General features: G+C 42.8%; 1 protein-coding gene and 1 pseudogene across 1 annotated transcript in view; one reads left to right on the top strand and one right to left on the bottom strand.

Moving 5' to 3' along the window:
- Positions 1 to 492: 492 nt before the first annotated feature.
- Positions 493 to 4,613, bottom strand: LOC125427877 (annotated as a pseudogene).
- A 2,697-nt stretch (positions 4,614 to 7,310) lies between these two features.
- LOC125429519 (serine/threonine-protein phosphatase 6 regulatory ankyrin repeat subunit C) overlaps positions 7,311 to 20,585 on the top strand; it is a 42,853-nt gene continuing 29,578 nt past the window's right edge. Inside the window, exons 1-2 of the mRNA XM_048490681.1 lie at positions 7,311 to 7,458; positions 12,197 to 12,280. Of these exons, the coding sequence (XP_048346638.1) occupies positions 7,432 to 7,458; positions 12,197 to 12,280 (111 nt within the window). The 5' untranslated portion in view covers positions 7,311 to 7,431. The remainder of the gene's footprint in view (positions 7,459 to 12,196; positions 12,281 to 20,585) is intronic.

Below are 20,585 nucleotides of genomic sequence, written 5' to 3'. Positions count from 1 at the left end.
CGTTGTCTTTCATATATCTTTTGGGAATAAATCCAGTTTGATCTTCATGAATTAGTTTGTGCATTTTCTTAGTCTAGTTGTCATCATTGATGTAAAAAGTTTGTAATCCACATTCAATAAAGAGATAGGCCTATATATGATTGTGGTAGCTCTGGGTCATTTCCTTCTTTGTAGATCAAGCTTGTATGTGCTTCTTGCCATGAAGATGGTAAATTATCAGGGGAGTTGATGCTGTTCATCACTTCAAGTAGCATTAAACTTGTCTTCTTTCCTGTGCTTTTATAATATTCTTTTATAATATTCTTTTATAATATTCTTTTATAATAAAAGAATATAATATTCTTTTATAATAGTAGCATTAAACTTGTCTTCTTTCCTGTGCTTTTATAATATATTATAATATTCACCCCTGCATTAGAACATTTAAAACATTGGCTTATGTCTGAACAGCCCCATAGAGGCTACTCAGCGTCAGGGAGGCTTTTACATAAGGTCCCGGGGCTTTATCTTTTTTTAGTTCTCTAATAGTTCGTGAGAGTTCCTGGATCAATATAGTCTGATTTAATCTTTCACAATGGTTTGTTGTAAATTTCTTGAGTGAAATGTTTAAAAATAAATTCATTTAAATATTTTTTGTCCATGCAGCTCAGAAAAGAACTGGACAAATTGATGTAGGATTTCTTTCCGTACATAGGTGGTTTTTTCATTCTTCTTTAGTTTATTAATTGTCCTTTTTCTATGTCCTTTCTTAAAGAGGTAGGCAAGGAATCTTCCTGATTTGTTTACATGTTCAAAATTTCTCTGCTTTAAAATTTTAAGCTTCTTTTGCATTTCTTCAATTTCAAAAAAAATCTAATTGACTTTTTAGTTGTTGGTTTCCTTTAAAACCTTCTTATCCTTGGAAGCTTTATGGGGTTTTTTTCTGAAAATTTTAACTGTTCTATTATTGTTTTTATCTTTTAAAGTTTGTGGGACTATGACATCTTGTGATTTGGATATTATGCCCCTGTTGATACAGCCCAAAACCTCAATTGCCTTTTTTGCCACTGCATCACAATGACTGTTCATATTTTCAGTTTCAATTTATAAAATATTATTGAGCGTTTGGATCTATAAACATTTGTCTGAACACAAGTATACCTCACCCACACAGGGCGAAAAAGGAAAGGCTGAGATCTACATAGGTAGGTAGCAGACTTGTGCAGATAAATATAGGCCCAGCATCATGTAACATTTTTAATACAGCAGAACTTGAGAGTGCACATGTCTGTGTTGATGGCCTGTGTAAATTGGCTCTTCATCTTTCAGCAGAACAGGAAGGTGATACAGCTTAACTCACTTCTTCTTTTCTAGACAACCTATCACAAATGTATAAAGGTAACCGACCACTTCTTGATGCACTATCCCGAAGCGTCAATGTGTCCCAGACAGAGTATGATATATAAGCATCATAGTTCACCAGACGATTATTTAAAAAGAAGCTCTTTCTCTCAGTGCTGTTACATGTTAGAAATGCCAAGGGCTTAGTACTGTCACTTAAATGAATCTGGGGCTACTTAAATGTACCTGGGAGAGAGGAATTTTTTTTCAGAATAGGTTTTCATTTGTATGATGACCCTGGTTGCTCTAAAAAAAATGCAATTTTTCATTTGAGCCCATAATATTTCACTAACCCCTAACCTCCTTTGACTCACTGGTGTGCTTTTTCAAAATACACCTTTGAGGCTTCAGGGCTAGGCTTGATCATGGGGGAATTTGCAGTCTAGTTTGCTGGGTAGACTTCTCCATGTGTTTCTACATCCTGGAATGCCTTCACCAAACAAAGTGTTGCTTTTACACTCTCACCAACTAGGAGGTCATTGATGCTCAAATGCCTGATAATTCCACTGGGATCAATGATGAAAAGCCCCCTTAATACCAGATGTTTTCAGAAGTACACCATGATCTCGAGAAATTTATTTTGTTCAATCTGACAGAATTCATCTGGCCCAATCCACCACGCTTTCACGGTGTATTTATCCAGGCAAGATGACAAAAGTGAGAATTCACAGATACAGCAACAATCTCTCAGTTCACATCATGGAATTCATTAGCTTTGTCACTGAAAGCAATAATCTCTGTTGGACATACAAAGGTGAAATCCAAAGAGTAGAAGAATAGGACCACTTACTTCCCTTTGAACTCATCCAAACTCAGTTCTTTGAACTCTTCATTAATCATGGACATGCCTTTAAAATAGGGAGCAAGCTAGGTGACAGTAGGAACAAACCTTGAAGAACTAGTCCTGAAATGCTGCCGAGGAAAAGGAGACAGAGCGTGGGCTTCACCCATCCTCCAGGCAGCCGCTGTAGTGACTCAAAGTGGCCTTCTGGCAGCCGAGCATACCCTCCAGGGAAGGCAACAGCCAGCTGAGCCAGAATTTCAGTAACCTTCCCAAAGCATCTTCAGCTCCAGAGACCACTGATGAAAGGAAGTATAACTTCTGCCAGAATCTGGCACGTGATGAAGGTGGGCTGTGAACTGACTGTTCATACTCAGTTTATAGTCCACCTGTATTCCTTAGATACTGTTCACACATACCCTTTCATCTTCTTTGGAAGGGCTGAATTTTTACGAAAGACTTGATTGCAGTTGCCTGTATTCTATATTCAGAATGCTAGTGGGTTAGGATGTTCATGGTTACAGCATCTACCTCTTGAACACTCTTTCTGACAAGACCCAGGTGAGTCATTTCAACTGCTGAGATGCAGCTACAGCCTCTCCTGTTTATGCTGGCAACTGCTGGACTGTAAATTCCATAAAAAAGTTTTTTTAAACCATAATTTGTCTAGTCTTATAGTATTGTACTGGTTTTATGTCATTTTATGGAATATCTTGGCCATTATTTTTGGAAAGGCAGTTGATGTTTAACATAAAATAATGCTGGTACTTCTTGATATTTGTAAGAAACCTCTTCTCCTCATTACTGTCTCAAAATGTGATCTCAAGCTCACAGAATGACATAATGAGCAGATTACATAGCAAATTGCAATCAGTGCTATGGAGGATTAGCTACCTCTCTCCATTTATTTCTAAGGAGATATTGCAAACTAGTACAGAAATAGAGTTGGCAATGGATTAGAGAACCTCCCCCCTAAAGTTTTGCTTGCTCTTTTGCCTTTTACAGGGTTGCAGAAATCAGAAGGAAAAGATTTTTACTGTGTAAAGATAAGCATTTACACCTACTAAAATATGCAAATTAAACTGCTGTTAAAATACACTTTGGGAGAGGATTAGGAGTGGGGAACCCTAAATTTACTATTTACCACATCCTGCTCTGCCTTAGCATCTGGAAGCACATCAACGGTGGATAGTGCCCTCTAGTGGTCTTCAGAAATTCTGTATCTAGCACAATCATCAAAATAGGCTCCAGATCCTGAGAAAATCATACTTACATTGTATGTGGCATTTTCTTTGAAGTTCACAGAGAATTGAAAAGTTACATATTTCAGATTTTATAAGCTTAAATCTGGGTTAGTGCTATTTCAAGATAGCAGAAAAATATTCTAATTCTAACTGATCTCTCTGGTGGCACCATAAAAAGTTATCCATTAAGCGTGGCATAAACTTTTGTCAGCTGCATGATGTGGTACTCTGAGCTAGCATGCACCCAAGAGTGGGATATTATTGCAAAGTGAGATGAGAAAGTCCAGCAGACCTATAGTTAGGAGCATTGTATGCAGACTGCAAATGAAAACAAAATCCAATCAAAACAATAGATGTGATCAGAATGGCCTAGACGGCTAAAGGAGACAATCATTTCCCTGTCGTTGCAGTGCCTCCCCCATCCAACCTGTGTATGAAGTCCAATCAGCAGTTCACACTGGAATCTTCCTTTGCAACTTTTGTAGACATACAGCAACTTTTCTTACAGAATATCTAGAGAGAAAGAAATGCTCCCCCATTGGTTTATGTTTCTATTTTAAATGTTTGAGTCCATTCAGTCTCTTTCATAAAAATACTACCTTTGTCAGAATGACAGAAGGTAATTCCTGGCATATGATAACCTACAGTATGTTAATTCACACCATATAGTTGGGCTCTTGTGATAGTGCTGATCAAGTAATTTACTCTGGTGCTGCCCAAACCATGGAATCAGGTGACTCTGGAAACAGAAGCATCAGAGTATCAGAATTTGTGCAATACTGCAAATCACAATACCCAAGTTGGATGTGGTGACAGGTTGCTACTAAACATGATCTATGAGGTTACTAAGATTTTATTAATAAAAAAGACAAAAATGTTATGGAATTGTGAGTATCTATTCTATGATGTGTGATAAAGTCTGATAAGGAACATTCCTTCTACCAAACAGTGTTGTTGTTTCATACTTCCCCAAGCAATTTCCAGCGCCAGTTTCCTGGAAACATATGGTGTTTTGATGATATATATTTAGACACTGAGAAAGGATGGGGAATGAAGAACAGCACTAGTTGCTAAGCCAGCATCGCTTCCAGAAATGATAGCAGCCCACAAATACTATGTCACAAACTCCAGTGCTTTGGACCAGTCACTAGGCAGCCATTCAAGGAACTTACGGAAGTCCTTTCAAATGCCTGTAGAGAGAAGACCATTTTCAATATCTAAAAAATCATACCTGTCTTCTTAAGCACTGGATATATATTCCAAGCATGGCTGTGCTGATTCAGCATCTGTCTCTTTTCTCAAGCTTTATGGCCAACTGGAAGCACCCTCTGGGTGGTGATCAGTAACCGGTTGGCAAATCTGAATGGCCACAGCCCGCAGAAAGACATAAAACAGTTTTGAAAATTTCTTCCTCCAGAGGTTCTAAAAAGCCTAATCCTGAGCATCTTTCTGGAAGATGCAACATCTTTTTTATTGAATATAAAGAATATAATAAGCATGGATATAAAGGGGTTCTAGCTATTTATTAAATTAAAATGACATATTTATCTGTCACATATGAATGACTGAATAAATATTGCGTTTAGGTCTGCAGTCCTGTTCACCTGGGAATAAACTCCATGGAGGAATCTAATTTTGAATACAGTCTGTTAAAGTTTCTGCCCACTTGGGAGAGAATTTCAACAGTGGTCATGTATACACATCAGCATGAATGTACACATACAACCTGCATGAATGTGCACATACCTGTTTGCAAAAAAACAACACATATTCATTTTAAAAAAAACCTCGGGAGCAATATCTGGATGGACATGAGCCCAGCCAAACATAGGCTGAAAATAGCACAGAACTTTTCAATGTGTGTATAAAGAAAGATCACATGTACACAGTACATGGGCTGTATGTGTACTTCCTCCAACATGTATAACTGTAGTGTCAATACTCCAGCAAACAACATGTACTTTTCAATAAATGGTATGTATAAATCCCAGAATTTAGAGCCCAATCCAGGATGGGGGGGGGGGGGATGTCCTTAGAAAGTGGTGGAAGGCTACACCGACACGTTTGCCCCCTCTGCCAGTGCAAGAGGCACCCTTGCCAGTGGAGGGGGCAAAGGTGCCAGCAGCCTGCCACCCCTCAGCTCTGGGAAGGCAAAATAACTCAGTGCTGTAGAGTCCACTCTCTAAAGCATCCATTTTGTCCAGAGGAACTGACCTCTGCAGCCTGGAGCTCAGCTGTAATTCCAAGAGCCCCAGGTCCCTCCTGGAGACTACTACAGCCCAAATCCCCCGAAATCAATCGAACTGTAATAACTCTGCTTGAGAGTACACTGCAGAGTGTAACCCAGGCGGATTCTGCATGGGCCAAACACAGCAGTGTGAAAATGGTATGAAAATGGTGTAAATCCTTTTACACCATTTTAAACCCTTTTAAACCATTTTCACACCATTTTAACATCACTGGTTTTGGTCCATGCGGAATCTGCACTAGTCTCAGCTGACAAAGCAACCCAGTAGGGTGTTCAAGGCAAGAGACGACAGTGGTGGTTTGCCCTCACCTGCCTCTGCAAAGCAACCTTGGGACTTCTTTGGTGGCATCCCACTCCAGCACTAACCAGGGCCGACTCTGCTTAGTTTCTGAGATTTGACAAGACCAGGTTAGCCTGGGCAAACAGTACAAGAGAACATCTTCACAATAAAATCCGCAGTCCAGCAGCAGCCCCTTGAAGACTAGCCTTTATTCCAGTATCAGCTTTCGGAATGACATTCCTCACAGCATGTTTTATAATGAGTTGCAATCTTTATGAATCGATTCGTTTTCCATTTAGAACGATTACAACTCGTTATAAATATGCTGTGTGTGGAATGTCATTCCGAAAGCTCATACTGGAATAAAGGCTAGTTTGCGATTAGATTGCTGTGCGGAACGAACCAGAGTCAGAACTCCCTTCAAAGGAGGAACTGAAGTGAACTGTGCCTCACGAAAACTTAATGCTAAGATAACTGCTGTTCGGCTGCAAGGTGCTGGTGGACTCCCATCTAGAACAGTGGTGGCGAACCTATGGCACAGGTGCCAGAGGCGGCACTCAGAGCCCTCTCTGTGGGCACACGCAAACAGAATCCCCCCCCCCCCATATATAGGCTGGCCTGGGCCACTGGGCTCAATTATTAGCGTTAAACCTAAGACCTAGTTTTGGGGAAGCAGTGTAGGTAACCCTGGCCCCTTCTGCACATGCAGAATAATGCACTTTCAATCCAGTTTCAATGCACTTTGCAGCTGGATTTTACTGTGTAGAATAGCAAAATTCACTTGCAAACAATTGTGAAAGTGGATTCTGTATGTGTGGATGGAACCCGTTATGTGCTGATTTTCATGCAAACCCCACTGATTTTCATGCAAAGAACTAAAGTGCGATCCTTTACCTGGGAGTAAGCTCAGCTGCTGGCAATGGGGCTTGCTTCTGAATAAACCCTCCAAGAGTCATGATTGGAAGAGTTGCAGGGTTGCTTCAAAGCAGAGCAACCGACTACCACCAAGCTGACTCCTGAGTAACGCGTACCTTGGAGGCAATCGTTTTTGCTAAACTAAAACATCAGTACTCGGGTTAAATTGCCGTGTTGGCACTTTGAGATAACTAAGTGGGTTTTGAGTTGCAGTTTGGGCACTCGGTCTCGAAAAGGTTCTCCCTCCTCTCCTCAGGAGGCGGCGGCGGGTCACTCACAGCCCCACAGGCCTGGACGAAGCCCGAGAGGAATGAGGAGGAGGCGCGGCCCTTCGCGCCTCCACGCTCTCGACCCCGCGGGCTGGGTAGGCCGTGGTGGCCGGGCCTCGCCGGTAGAGGTCGCTACTCCGGAGAGGGCCTCCCTGCCTCCATTCTCCAGTGGGCGGGCTCAGTTCCTCGCCGCCCGCCCCACCGCAGCCGGAGGGAGCCGCGGCCGCCGAAGCGCGCTCGATGCCGGGAGCTCGGAGAAGGCGGCGGCGCTGCTGCTGCTGAGCGAGGGGGGGCGGCGGCGGCCCCGCCCGGAGATGGGGATTCTCAGCATCACGGACCAGGTACGGCGCGGGAGGCGAAGAGGCCGGGCGCGCGTCCCCGCCTTGCACCTCCCGCCACCCGCACTCACGCCCAGCTCCTGCCTCGCCGCCCGGCCGCGCCCGTTACGCCAGCCGGGGGATTCGCGGCCTAGTCGTGGAGCCGCCCACCCAGCCCTGCGGGAAGAGCCCGGCTTGCCCTCGCGGGCGGCGGGGTCCGACCCGAACTGCGGCGGGGTAAACAAGGGGAGGCAGAAGAATGGAGAAGAGGCGGGTCTGGGCTGGGCCCGGCCCAGATGGTGTCGACATCTCGAGCAGGCCGGCGGCGCCTGGGTTTGGCGTAGTCTGTTTCCCGCCTAAGGAGAAGGAGCTCTGCGTCCCTCGTGCATCCCGCATCCCCACCTGCAGCCTTGGTCCCCCTCCTCATTTCCCATTTTGGGCCGCCGCCGCGCTCCTGTTCCCCCCACTTTGTTCGAGCGTCCCCTTCCATTTTTATGAGCTTCATAAAGGATTTGTTTTTAGTGTTGCACGGTTGCAGATCCTCTGAAAGCTTTGGGTCCTCGAGGCAGGGAAACCATCGCGATCGGGTGGGCTAAATTGCACCCTGAAGAATGTACTTCTCCATTCAAAAAGCAGGAGTCACGTCATATACTTTATGAGGTCCATCTGGAGTAACAGAAAAACAACGTGCCGTTTTGGGTTTTCCGGGCTGTGTGGCCATGGTCTGGTAGATCTTGTTCCTAACGTTTCGCCTTCATCTGCGGCTGGCATCTCCAGATGCATCTTCAGATGCCAGCCGCAGATGCAGGCGAAACGTTAGGAACAAGATCCACCAGACCATGGACACACAGCCCGGAAAACCCACCACAACCACTTGAATCCGGCCGGTGAAAGCCTTCGACAATACAACCTGCAGTTTTGTTCCTATACTTTTTTCTTTTAGTAGAAGAGAATGTTCTTCAGGGTTCAGCTTCCTCATGTGTATGATTTTCGTTTTGGCCATTATAAAAGTATTACATGGTTTGACAAGTATCACAACAGTAATTGTTTCTGGACATTGCTTTGCACCAGTTGCAGCCTCCTGTGCAACTTCAGAGGCTCAAGAGCCTTCTCACGGTGTGGACCTTGCAACCTTTCATTTTTTCTTAGTCTTGTTTTCCCCATTCCTGACAGCTTGGCTCACAGATTGTTGTGTTTTGTTCCTTCTTTGCCAGCATTTTCTTCTCTCTGTATTTTTGCATACATACTCTTCAGGGTATTGGAGCAGATGGTTCAAGTTTCCTGTCATTCCTCAAGAGGTTTTTCTCCAACAATCTTGTAGTTAAGCTACTGGTCCAGGACCAGAAATTTAATCCGACGCGCTGCTCAGGGTGTCCCGTGATGAATATATGTATTCAGGCAGGTGGGCTAGTAATTTTATGGTCTTCTATACTTTTGTTTATATGCATACAAAAATAGAGGTGAAGACATGGTTTGCATCCTCTCTGTAAAGTCTCGTTTTTGCCTTTTTGGCCTTTGCAGTTGTGTTTTGTCATGGCTTGGCTGCATAGTCACTCTTTTCTGTGCCTTCCTTATGCATTAATTTAATGTACTACTGCTGCAGAATTGGCATGTCTTGTTTCCAGTTAGGGTTGTGCTTTAGGCTGTTCCTGTCACGTTTTCCCAGTAGGGTGATGGTTGGCCCTCTGTGTGTGTGCTTAACTGTGAGTGTCTGTTCTCAACTCTCTTTCATACTTCTGATTATTTTAAAGTGATGCTCCTTCCTCTGGAAGAAGTGGCATTCACCGTGCACATATGATGCAGACTCAACCTTAGTTTGGACTTTGCTTTCTCAACCTAGAAGGGCAGTTGTACTCTGAATATGAATAAATATACTGATAATATCCAGCAGAATTCCATTAAAAAAATTAGTTTGATGAATTCTTCCTTTTCATTCTTCATTGTAGTTACAGTTTTCATTACTTGGCTAAACATTTGCTGTATCATTGCAGTGTCAGAGTGTTATCTTATGTTTGAAAGAGCAAAGTTTTACTGATAAAATGACAGTCAGGATTGTAATTAGGATGCCAGGAGGGCCTGCCCCTCCAATCTGGCATCCAGATTGCCACAGGGCAAAGAAAGAATTAGGCTACTTCTCCAGGATTGGCTTTGATCTTTTGTTGCCTGAATGTTGTGCTACCAAGTGCGTTTTTTTCTTCTCACAGCCGGATGCATTTGTCAAGATGTGTTTTGCACAAGGATGCATTACTCCTCCTGGTTCTTTGGAGATGGACATTAGAACCTGGCTTCCTCATATAGCTCTATGTGGGATTAATAATCACTTTCATAGCATCTTTGTGCAGTGCATTGCAATAATTCTCATCTATCCACTTCAATCCTGGAAAAAATCCCTAGGTTCTAAGAGCTTAGGCTTGAAATTTTATATTTATATCAACCCCTGTTCTGTACACGACTGTTTTTTTTTCTTTTTTTAAAATGATGTTGGCTCTTTGGAATTTAAAGTACTTTCCCAGCCCCATTCATATGCCCATTATATGACTGGGACACAAGCATACATTTGGCACTTGAGTGTTTGCAATAGACCACACAAACTGGATCTAGATTATTGTTTCCCTTGTGAATAGCAGGGATGTGTTGTACCACTTTGCACAAGAAGCTGCTGGACATAATAGCGTAGGGATCATCTCCTCTTTAAAGGGGGGATGCTGAGTTGGCAGCATTTCATGTGGATGACTCATCTCTCCCCCTTTATGCCCCTTTTCCAGCTTTATCCAAGTACTTTAGAGGGAGGGACATAAACCTGGGATTTGCTGGACAGAAGTATTTCCCTGGAAAGAGATGCAGAAGCTGAAGGAAGATGAGCAGATGGGGCTGGCATCAGTTCTTCCTTGTACTAGCCCATGCTGTCTATGTGGGAGGGACAAGAGGGCATTTATAATGGCTCTTGGCTATATTCCCCCCCATTGCATTTGTAATGGCTCTCTACTGTATCCCTTCCACTCCCCACTGTGGTTTAGAGAGGCTTGTGCATTTGGGTTACTTTTCAGTTTAGTGTATGTCCTCCACACCGGAGCGATAAAGTAGTTGTGAGCAGTTGAACAAGCTTTGCAATGTCTTGAGTACTTTGCCTGTCAAGGGAAAGGCTTGGTAGAGTTACACAGTCAAAATGAATTTGCATTCTGATCAGTGTACTGAGAAATATCCAGCAGAAGGTTTGGGGGGGAGGTACATGCCACTGGGAGGTGGTAGCTCCTTGACAGCGCAGCTAACATGCATTGTGTTCTCAGAGCAGTATGATTTATTCCCTGAAGTAGTTGCAGAACATCTTCTTGGCTTCCAGGCTGACTGTCAGTTTTACAGGCTCTGATTGGATGTCGTGAAGAAAGTGTCAGAAGAAGTGAAGGGGCAGGCTTGAGGCCTTAGAGCAGCGGTTCTCAACCTGTGGGTCGCAACCCCTTTGGGTTTCGAACGACCCTTTCACAGGGGTTGCCTAAGACTCTGCATCAGTGTTCTCCATCTGTAAAATGGATAAATGTTAGAGTTGTGGGTCACCACAACATGAGGAACTGTATTAAAGGGTTGCAGCATTAGGAAGGTTGAGAACCACTGCCTTAGAGCATAGGTGTCAAACTCATGGCTCTCCAGATGTTATGGACCACAGTTCCCATCATCCCCTGCCAGCATGATGCTGTAGTTCATAACATCTGGAGGGCCGTGAGTTTGGCACCTATGCATTACACTGAACTCTGGAACGAACAGAAGTTTCTGTCTGGCACACAGAGGACTCAGAGAAGGGACTGTTTGTGGTACATACCACTTTGGAGCAACTGATAGTAGTGTGAGTTGTGTAGAGGTCAGTACAACTTTACTGAGGCACATCCTCCTTCATCTGTGCACTAGAGTACTTGGGACAGAGGAAGAACTGGTGGCAGCTGCATAATGGATTGGCTACCAGGCTAAGCCAAATTTAATTGAGCATGTTCCTATGTAGAAAAAATGCCCCTGGAGTTGGGAATAGCTCTTTTGTCTTCTGATCATCTATGGAAGGCAGTTTATGAGAGACTTGCATATGCCAGCTCTGAAAACCTGGTTGCATGTCTCAACTTTCCCCATCCCTTTTATTGACTGACCAGTGGTCTGGATTATGCTGTGAGTAGAAAATTACTAATTTTTTTCTGAGTGCCAAGAAGGGGTTACTAAAGCAACCTCCATGCCCAATAGGGACTGGAGGTGTGTGTGTGCGGCGGCGCCACTGTTTGAATCCCACCACCATCGGAACCTGTTATTAAAATTTTTGGATCCCACCACTGGCTTAATGGTCATTTGAATTGTTGTGGTCTTACTGCTTTTGTTCAAGGACAGATTGATTTATCATAATTTTAGACATGCACGAATGTTTCCAGGGGAGTAAGATACAAAAGTCCACAAGATTTGACTTCTCTCTGTGATGCACCTCTGAAGATGCCAGCCACAGATGCAGGCGAAACGTTAGGAACAAGACACACAGCCTGGAAAACCCACAACAAGCAGTAAAATCCCTGTCTTAGCAGAGCTAGGAATTATATCTTTCTGAAATCTGAAAAATCTTTTAGCATTTCTGCCACTTGTTGAAAGTGATAGAGCAGACTGGTGATTGGCTGACCCAGTTTAAGGCTTCATTTTATTCCTTATTCAAAATTCTTGTGGGATTATTATGGTATGAGTAGCTCATTCTCTTCTTCCTCCTACTTATTTTACACCTGTTCTTTCCTCTCCTTTACAGCCTCCTCTGGTCCAAGCCATCTTTAATCGTGATATAGAGGAGGTACGGTCGTTGTTGAATCAGAAGGAGAATATCAATGTATTGGTAAGTGCTGGAGCACCAGATTTTCCTGCATAATCTTGGTACTATGTGAACACTGTGTTATCTGAAAATCACATTTCCCTGTTTCTTGCCATCTGGGTGTGATTTCCTGCAGTGTTGTTGGAGTTCAGAGAGAGAGGTTTTGGCAATAACTTTCCACACAGCCTTTGTCCAGTTAACTGTTGCTTTTAGTATCTCCCCTAATAAGAGGAAGATGCTAAAAGTTCCCTCCTTCAAAGCTTGGGAAATTATTGGTTTATTTGGCCATTAAGGGACAGTGATTGGATATGACTTGGCTTCAGGATCCTGCAAAATCTTGCTCTGGAGAGTTTGCCTTGAGCAACTTGTTGCTTTGCATCCTTGGTTCTCCGTGGGTGAGAAGTGCTTAATAGTATGCATTTCCCTGAAAATAAGACAGGGTTTTATATTAATTTTTGCACCAAAAGATGCATTAGGGCAGCCATTCTCAACCAGGGTTCCGTGGTACCCTGGGGTGCCGTGAGCATGTCCCAGGGGTACCTCGGCAACACTACCGCCCCCCCTCATTTTTGTGGTGTCTCCCACCAGAGCCAGCAAGGACATGGAGCTGGCCCATGGGGCAGGGCCTGCCACTAGGTCAGCAGCCACCCCCCCCTCCCGTGCTTCCCTTCACCCTGGGAGGGGAAAGTGGGGGGTGTGGCAAGCAGGGGCAATGGGAGGGGAAGGTGGAGGGTGGCGGCAGGGGTACCGTGAGATATGAAGAGTGAGGTCAAGGGTACCCTGACCTCGAAAAGGTTGGGAAACACTGCATTAGGACTTATTTTCGGTGTAGGGCTTATTTTAGGGGAGATATGGTACCTTCACAATTCATTAAGGCAGACTCTCAACAGCCCCGTTGCTTCCCCATCACGTGTGATGCAAGCTGCATCCTCATTGGCACTCTGCTGGATCACATCATCCTGATCTGTAACTATCGGTAGGGCTTATTTTTGGAGTAGGGCTTACATTTTAAGCATCCTCCAAAAATCATGAAAAATCATGACAGGGCTTATTTTCGGGGTAGGTCTTATTTTCGGGGAAACACGGTAGTTCTGTTGAGGGTCGGGTAAGGATTGTGAAGTACTCTGCACACTTAAAAGTGGTATACAAGCTACGCTCAAATCAGTAAATGATGACTTTGTTGGAAATCAGCTGTACCGGTTGTATTGGCCTAGCTGTACAGGGTGGTGGATGGCACTGGAATCAGCTGTTCTTTTTGGCACAGTATAACTTCTGGATTAGTCTCGTGGCCTCTGGGTGAGAACAGCCTGTATTAACAGCATTTTTATCCTGTTCTTGAGTAGACTATGAGGCTCTTCATTTCGTCTTGGCTCATTCTGCACAGCCCTGTGTAGTGAATACCATAGTATGACATATAAGTGATGCACTTTGTGGTGCTAATTATGAGCTGACCTCAACTCTTAGAACTGGAAAGAACAGCTTTTCTGTGTTTAGAGCAAGCCAGCAAGACTAATGATTATAAGCACCTTTCCTTGGCTTGTATACCATGAGAACGTGTTGCTGGCACCCATGGTTTGGGAATGTGCTAAATCTACCATTTTAGTTTTTTTGACCACATAAGCATGATGTACCTTCAAGGAATCCAAAAGAAAAAGTACAAAGCGTAAGTACTGGGAGAAGTATTTTCAATTAAGGCTGGCGACTGTTAATTAATTTTATTTATTACATTACATTTATACCCCGCCTTTTTCTGGGAGACTCAAGGCGGCTTTGATATAAGTAACTGGTTATTAATACAAACGTAATTAATGATCTCCAATCTATTCTAAAAGGTTGATTTGCTACTAATCGCCTTTTCCAAAAGGAGACTTTCTAAATCCAAATACTAGTAATACTATTAAATGCAGATGTCCTTTGGATTCTGTTCCAAACACCCATGTTTAATACTGTTACAATATTTGGATTTAGAAATACTTTCTCTGGAAAAGTTGCTTTGTAATCCTGCCTTTGCAAGAGTTTGGACCAAAATACCTTTAAAAATGCATAACTCTGTGATGAAAGGAACTGATCAATTTATTGTCGAAGGCTTTCATGGCTGGACACAACTGGTTGCTGTGGGCTTTCTGGGCTGTGCGACTGTGGTCTGGTAGATCTTGTTCCTAACGTTTCGCCTGCATCTGCGGCTGGCATCTTCAGAGGTGTGTCAGTGTAACACCTCTCTCTGTGATACACCTCTGAAGATGCCAGATGCAGGCGAAACGTTAGGAACAAGATCTACCATACCACGGCCACACAGCCTGGAAAGCCCACAAAAACCAACTGATCAATTGTTTTCCAAACAAGCAAAGACTAAGATGGCAACATGATTGCTTTTTATTAGGAACAGGAATGTTAGTAGGAAGAAAGGAAGTTTTAAGTAAAATTGTGGTAAAAGTGGTGCTTCTACTAGAACCTAGGGGCCTAAATTGGTACAAGAGTTATTAAATTTTTGCATGGCTAATAGGACAAACTCTTTTAAGGCAAACTCTTTTGATAGATGAGGCACCTTCCTCAGCGTGTTGAAGTAAAAAGCAAAACTTCCATTTGTTCTTAGTACATCACATAGGTCAGAAACAACAGTGGTATCTGATCTAATCCTCTGCTTCAAGAGGTGGAAACCAACCCCTCCCTAACTCAGAAACAGTTTACCACATTTAAATAGCAGAAGCATAAAAGTGCCAATGAAACAGATGAAATCTAGCTAACCCAGCCATGTAAAGGAAACTGAGTTGAACCAAGCCATGTGCTTCTGGGGAAGACAAAATGAATGCCCCTTGAGTTAGATGATCTCCAATGTAAGGTTGAAATGAGGAACCAAAGTTTGGAGCTTTATTGTACTCCCAAGGGAATGAAAAACAAGAATTAATTCCAAAGATGCACTTTTGTTATTTGTCTGTTACCTGTTGGCAAATAGGAATTGCCTATGGCCTAGAATAGGTAGTATGTAACAAGTGGATAGTGGCGTGTGTTGGAGAACCACAAATATTTCAGTTAGGAAGCAGGAATGGGGGATAGTGGATGAGTAGTACAGTAGATGGATAGAAAGAAGGCCATAATTACTTGGAAAGCAGACTTAAGTCTAAATTATATAACCACGATTATTTAGCAGTTCATATGGTTTATTTGAGGGCCAGTGTGGTGCTGTGGTTAAGATGTCAGACTAGGATCTAGGCAACACAGGTTTGAATCCCTGCTCGGCCATGGAAACTTGCTGGGTCAGTCAAATATTGTCAGTCTCAACTCTGTTGCGTATTTGGATGAGAGACCTCCAAGGAATACCAGGCTGTGACATGGAAGCAGGAGATGGCAAACAACATCCAAACATTTCTTGCCTTTGAAAAAAGGTTATCTGCTGATCGTAAGATGAATGTGCCAGTTGGGTCTGTACTGTGTGATTAATTGTTGGGAACTGTGCCGATGGTGATGGTTGTGAGTAATACTATTATGCCAGTTTTGCACAGCTCTAAGGGGTAATTGTAGACAGACATGACAATCCGGATGCTTTATTGGGGCTGCAGATCACTTGGAACATTGTAGCTGAACTGCAGGTTTTTAGCACAATTCCTTTTGTTAACTGAATAATGTATTTTGGAAATTCTGAAACTATTCTTTAATCTCTATTTGAACATCCAATAACTGTTGCCTGTTTTGTGACCTGTCCACCAAATATGATACAGAGAACCTTTTGCTTGATGACATCTCCAGCACTGATCTGAAGTATTATTAAACATCTTCACAGTGGGGTATTATACCATCAAACCCAGGGGTCAGCAACCTTTGGCACCCTGGGAGCCATTTGGACTGGCAACAAAGATCTGGCTGGATTGGTCAGGGTGATGGGCGGAGAGGGGAGCCGTGCCCACGCAGCAGGATGGCAGCCCCAGCCACAAAGGGCACCGGCAGGCGCCGGAACTGGCGCTTGGAACCGCGCTCTCAAGTTTTGTACACAGTTTCCCTTTCTCTCAGAGCACTGTTCCAAGCATTAATTCCGGCGCCTGCCGGCACCCTTTGCAGCTGGGGCTGCCATCCTGCTATGTGGGCACGGCTCCCCTTGCCGCCCATCACCTTGGCCAATCCAGCCAGGTCCACGCGCACCGCTTCGCCAGCGCCGGCTCTGTTGCCGGCCCTGTCCTCCCTCCAGTCCCAGCCAGGTGGCTGGGGCTGGGCTCGATGGCCGCCTGCCACTCCCCCGCCACTGCCGACCGTAGCAGAAGGACGAGGGCTGCCGCCAGCCACCTCCACGGTGCTCTCGCTCTCCGGAGCGCCCGCGGTCGTGGTCTGATCGGGGCTCTCCACGAGGTCCGGGGAGGGGAGAGTCCCCGCTCCCGGACAGCTGTATTGTGCCCGGGTGGAGCCGCAGTGAAGGGGCGGGGGAGCCGCAAGTGGCTCAGGAGCCTCAGGTTCCCGACCCCTGATCTAACCACAGCTTCGGGCCTTTTTTTTTTTACTATTGATCTTAATGGATGTTCTCCAAATCTCTAAATATTTTCCCCATTTTTCACTTCTGGAATCAAATCCCTCTGCCGTTTTTCCTGTAAACATATTCTTTAAGGTCCAATTCTAGTAATAACCCATAAAATTTGTTGATAATTCTTTTGAAGATTCTGATTAGAGCAATAAATTCTTCCATTTGCCAGGAGTTAAAACATATCTACTCTTACATCCACTTAAGAGAGTTTTGATTTGCTGATATTGATATTCCATCAAAGCTTTCTTCTTTTCTCGATCTCTTAAATAGTCTCATGGACAGATTTCCCCCTCCTTCAGGACATCAATAAAATAACTTAAACCCACCTGTTCCTATCTCAAAAAAGATCCTATGAATCTAAGTTGCTGAACCTGTTTGTTGTAAATGTCATAAGAGGTGGATAAGCTCTGGGCAGTGCAATCCCGGGGGACAGGTAGATTCACGGTAGCTGGGCAGGGTGCAGGCCCACCACCTTTAAAGAGGTTTCCATAGGCACAGGAAGCCAGAAAAGAGAAAAAAATTACCAATTGCCCTGCAAGCCCTGTTTACAGCCCAATGGGCTGTTCCTGCCTTTTTGACGCCATAAGTCTGTGCCAGCAGAAGGGGTCCTTTCTGTGCTGAAAGCCCCCATGAAGCTGACTAAAGTCAGCTCCAACCCTGGAAATGCCCCCAGTCAGCACGAGCACTGGCTCCTGCGCTCGAAGAATGCTGGTACCATGGCAGTGTTTGTGCCTGTGTGATACATAACTGCACAACTCCCTGCACCAATGTAAGTGCCCCAGCGCCGTTGCCACTTATATCACGTTTATGGTGGCAATCAGGTCATGCTGATTTCACAGCCCCCAGGGTTGCACTGTAAGAGTGCTATTTTGCATTTTGCCATGAGGCAGGTAACAAGGACCTGCTGTGATAGACTTTGTTGTTTGTTTGTACATTGCGTGTAACCTCTGGCCTAATAGTGTTTTTAATGGAGTTGTTAACCCTGGTTGTTCAGTAAGCCATAACTTTCTTAATTGTTGCCAATTAAACAAATGTTGTGTTGCCAATAATCTGGCAGCAGTGTAATTTTCTATTGGTTGTGCAGCTAAGCCACACAATTTTCCAGAGGCCTGCATTATTGTTTTGTGCAGCCTGATCCCCAGATAAATTGATTGAATGTCTTCTGGATTTTGGATAGAAGATCTTTAAGAAAAATCAGCATGATAACCATGAGAAAAACAAGAATTGCAGCAGTGCCTTTATCTTTATTACAGGAATTGTGCCCAGCCACAATAGATTGAATTCCCCCGTATTTAAACCTAGTGGGGCCAATTTTTAGCATTTACTTTATACCCAGAAAGCTGGCGAAACAACTGTAAGATCTTAGCAACTTCCTCACAACATTTTCTTGGATTGATTAAGGAAAACATCATATGCTCTGCATATAGCATTATTTTGGATTCCTGTTGTATCACTTAATTCCTAAAATTAGCTTGGTTTGCTGAACTTCAATAAACGGGACTGAGTTAAACAGGTTGAAAGCTAAGAGGACAGAAGACAACGTTGCCTTGCATTATTTATACTTTGCCTTTCTCACTAGAACTCAAGGTGGATTATGCAGAGTGAGTCAGTGCAGTCAACAAGATGGGACATTCAGTAAACAGTGAAATAGGATTTGGGTTGCAGAACCAATCAGAAGTCTAAAAAACAAAACCACAGAAAAAGAAAATGGAATCAAATTGTTACAGTTAATTCTAAAGACTAAGAGAAGAAACAAAATTATATAACATTAAATTTTTTAAAATTAAATTACCTATAATGGCCATTAATGATGTAAATTCTAATACTAATCTAAAACAGTGAATGGTTGCTATTATAAATTTCTGGAGTTTTTCTCACAATGTAAAAGTTATATTGGCATATTAGTACCTTTCATAGTGTGATTAATCATTTATCTATTTCTCTTTACATCCCTTCTCAATATAGTATATAATACATTGTCAAAGTTATATATATATATATATATAATACATTTGATAACCCGCTCACTCCCATTCTTTACATTTCACCATTGTTCTTTTTTAATGGAATAATATTAATAATATGCTTTCAATTTATTTTGAAGTTCTTTGGTCATTTATTCCCAGAGTCCATTAATTTTGCCATTGCTGCATATTCCACTAATTTATTTTTCCAGTTCTCTTGGCTTGGACATTTTTCAGCCTTCCATTTTCTTGCAAGTTCTACTCTAGCCCTGGTTGTCAAATTTTGAAAGATTTCTTCTAAGATTTTTTGGAATATTTTTGGTAACCTGCCCAGTAACATAAGTCTTGACATCCATTTCAAATCTGATTTTTAAAAAAAATTCTGAATTTCTGCACATATTTCTTCAAAAATTTTAAAAAACTTTTCTACATGTCTACCACTTATGGTAAAAGATAGCATCCACTTATTTTTACTTCCAGCATTTCCCTTTGTAATTCTTATTTATCTTCTCAATATTTTTGGAGTATTGTATCACTGATTAAACACCTTGTACCAATTTTTAAAAAATGTTTGGTTGGCTGTAAATTTTATACTTTTTATCCATAAAGCTTCCCATTGTTTTTTTCCCCAAATAAATTTATTTCCAACCAAAGATCACTGACATATACATCAATAATCAAAGCTTCCCATTGTTGAAAGGATATTTCTTCCTCAAATTTTTACATCCATCTGACCATACATGTTTTCACTTGTTCTGTTTCTGTATCAAATCGAAGTAATAGTTTGTTAATTTGTCTTAATTAATGTTCCTTTTGCTGCATAATCACATTTTCACATTCTGTCAGTCCCCTTATTACAGCTCTTGCTATATTATATTCCTTTCATACAGCTCCATCCATAAGCCAGGCGCCTGGCTGTGATTGAGCCCAGCTGCTCCCCGCAAAAAGAGGCTTCCCAGCGATGTAGGGAAGTCAAAAAGCCTCCCCACGACCAGGAAGTCTCAGTGGGCCATACTGGACTCACACAAGCCAAAAGGCCGGCTTAAGTGCAGATTGCTGGCATAGTGCCGGCAAAGGCCGGGAGGGAGCTGACTAATATAGGCTCCTTTCCCAACCCCGCTATGTTGGCAGCAGCAGGACTGGGATGCTGGCGCTGCATTCAGTGCAGTGTTCCACTGCTGGAGGTGGGTGACTGCTGCACATCAGTGGAATCACCCATCTACCAGGGGTGCCCCAGGGAGGACAAATCTAGCAGTACAGTGACACACTGCTCCCTAAAGTGGATTCAGCCCTCCCCCTTTGGATGGAACTCTTAAACTAGTTGAAAATATTATAACCATTGTGATTTTTTTGCCTTTGCCTTTTATTTTTTGCTAAGAATTAATTTCTTCTTGAGTATCTATCATATTTCCATATGTTATAAAATCAGTTTTGGATGATTTGGACGCAGTTTTGGACGCAGCTGTTTTGAAATTTGGCTGAGTAGGAGTAAAAAGGTGACTGCTGATTTTTGACTACTGGTGAACCAACCTTATAAAGATGCAGTTGACAGCTGGTGAGAAATGGGCAAAAGTTAAAGCTGGTATGGAAAGACATTGTGGTCTTCTGGTTGTTTTGAGAGAAAAATTAATCTTTTGGAGGACTTCGGTAATTTTTTTCTTTTTTGGGGACTATTTTTTCTAATTTTATCGTTCTTTAAAAACAATTATTAAGATAGCAATTCTAATTCTTGTATATTAATATACTAAATATAATATTTTTGTTTTTTATATTTTATTTATATTTTATATTTTATATTTATATTTATTTATTTTATTTTTATTTCCCCCCTTGTTTACATAACTAGCCTATTTCCTTT

Source organism: Sphaerodactylus townsendi, linkage group LG03 (assembly GCF_021028975.2).
Source record: "Sphaerodactylus townsendi isolate TG3544 linkage group LG03, MPM_Stown_v2.3, whole genome shotgun sequence".
NCBI classification, from domain to species: domain Eukaryota; kingdom Metazoa; phylum Chordata; class Lepidosauria; order Squamata; family Sphaerodactylidae; genus Sphaerodactylus; species Sphaerodactylus townsendi.
Note: the sequence above shows the minus strand (reverse complement) of the source record. Positions and strands in the feature narration are given on the sequence as shown.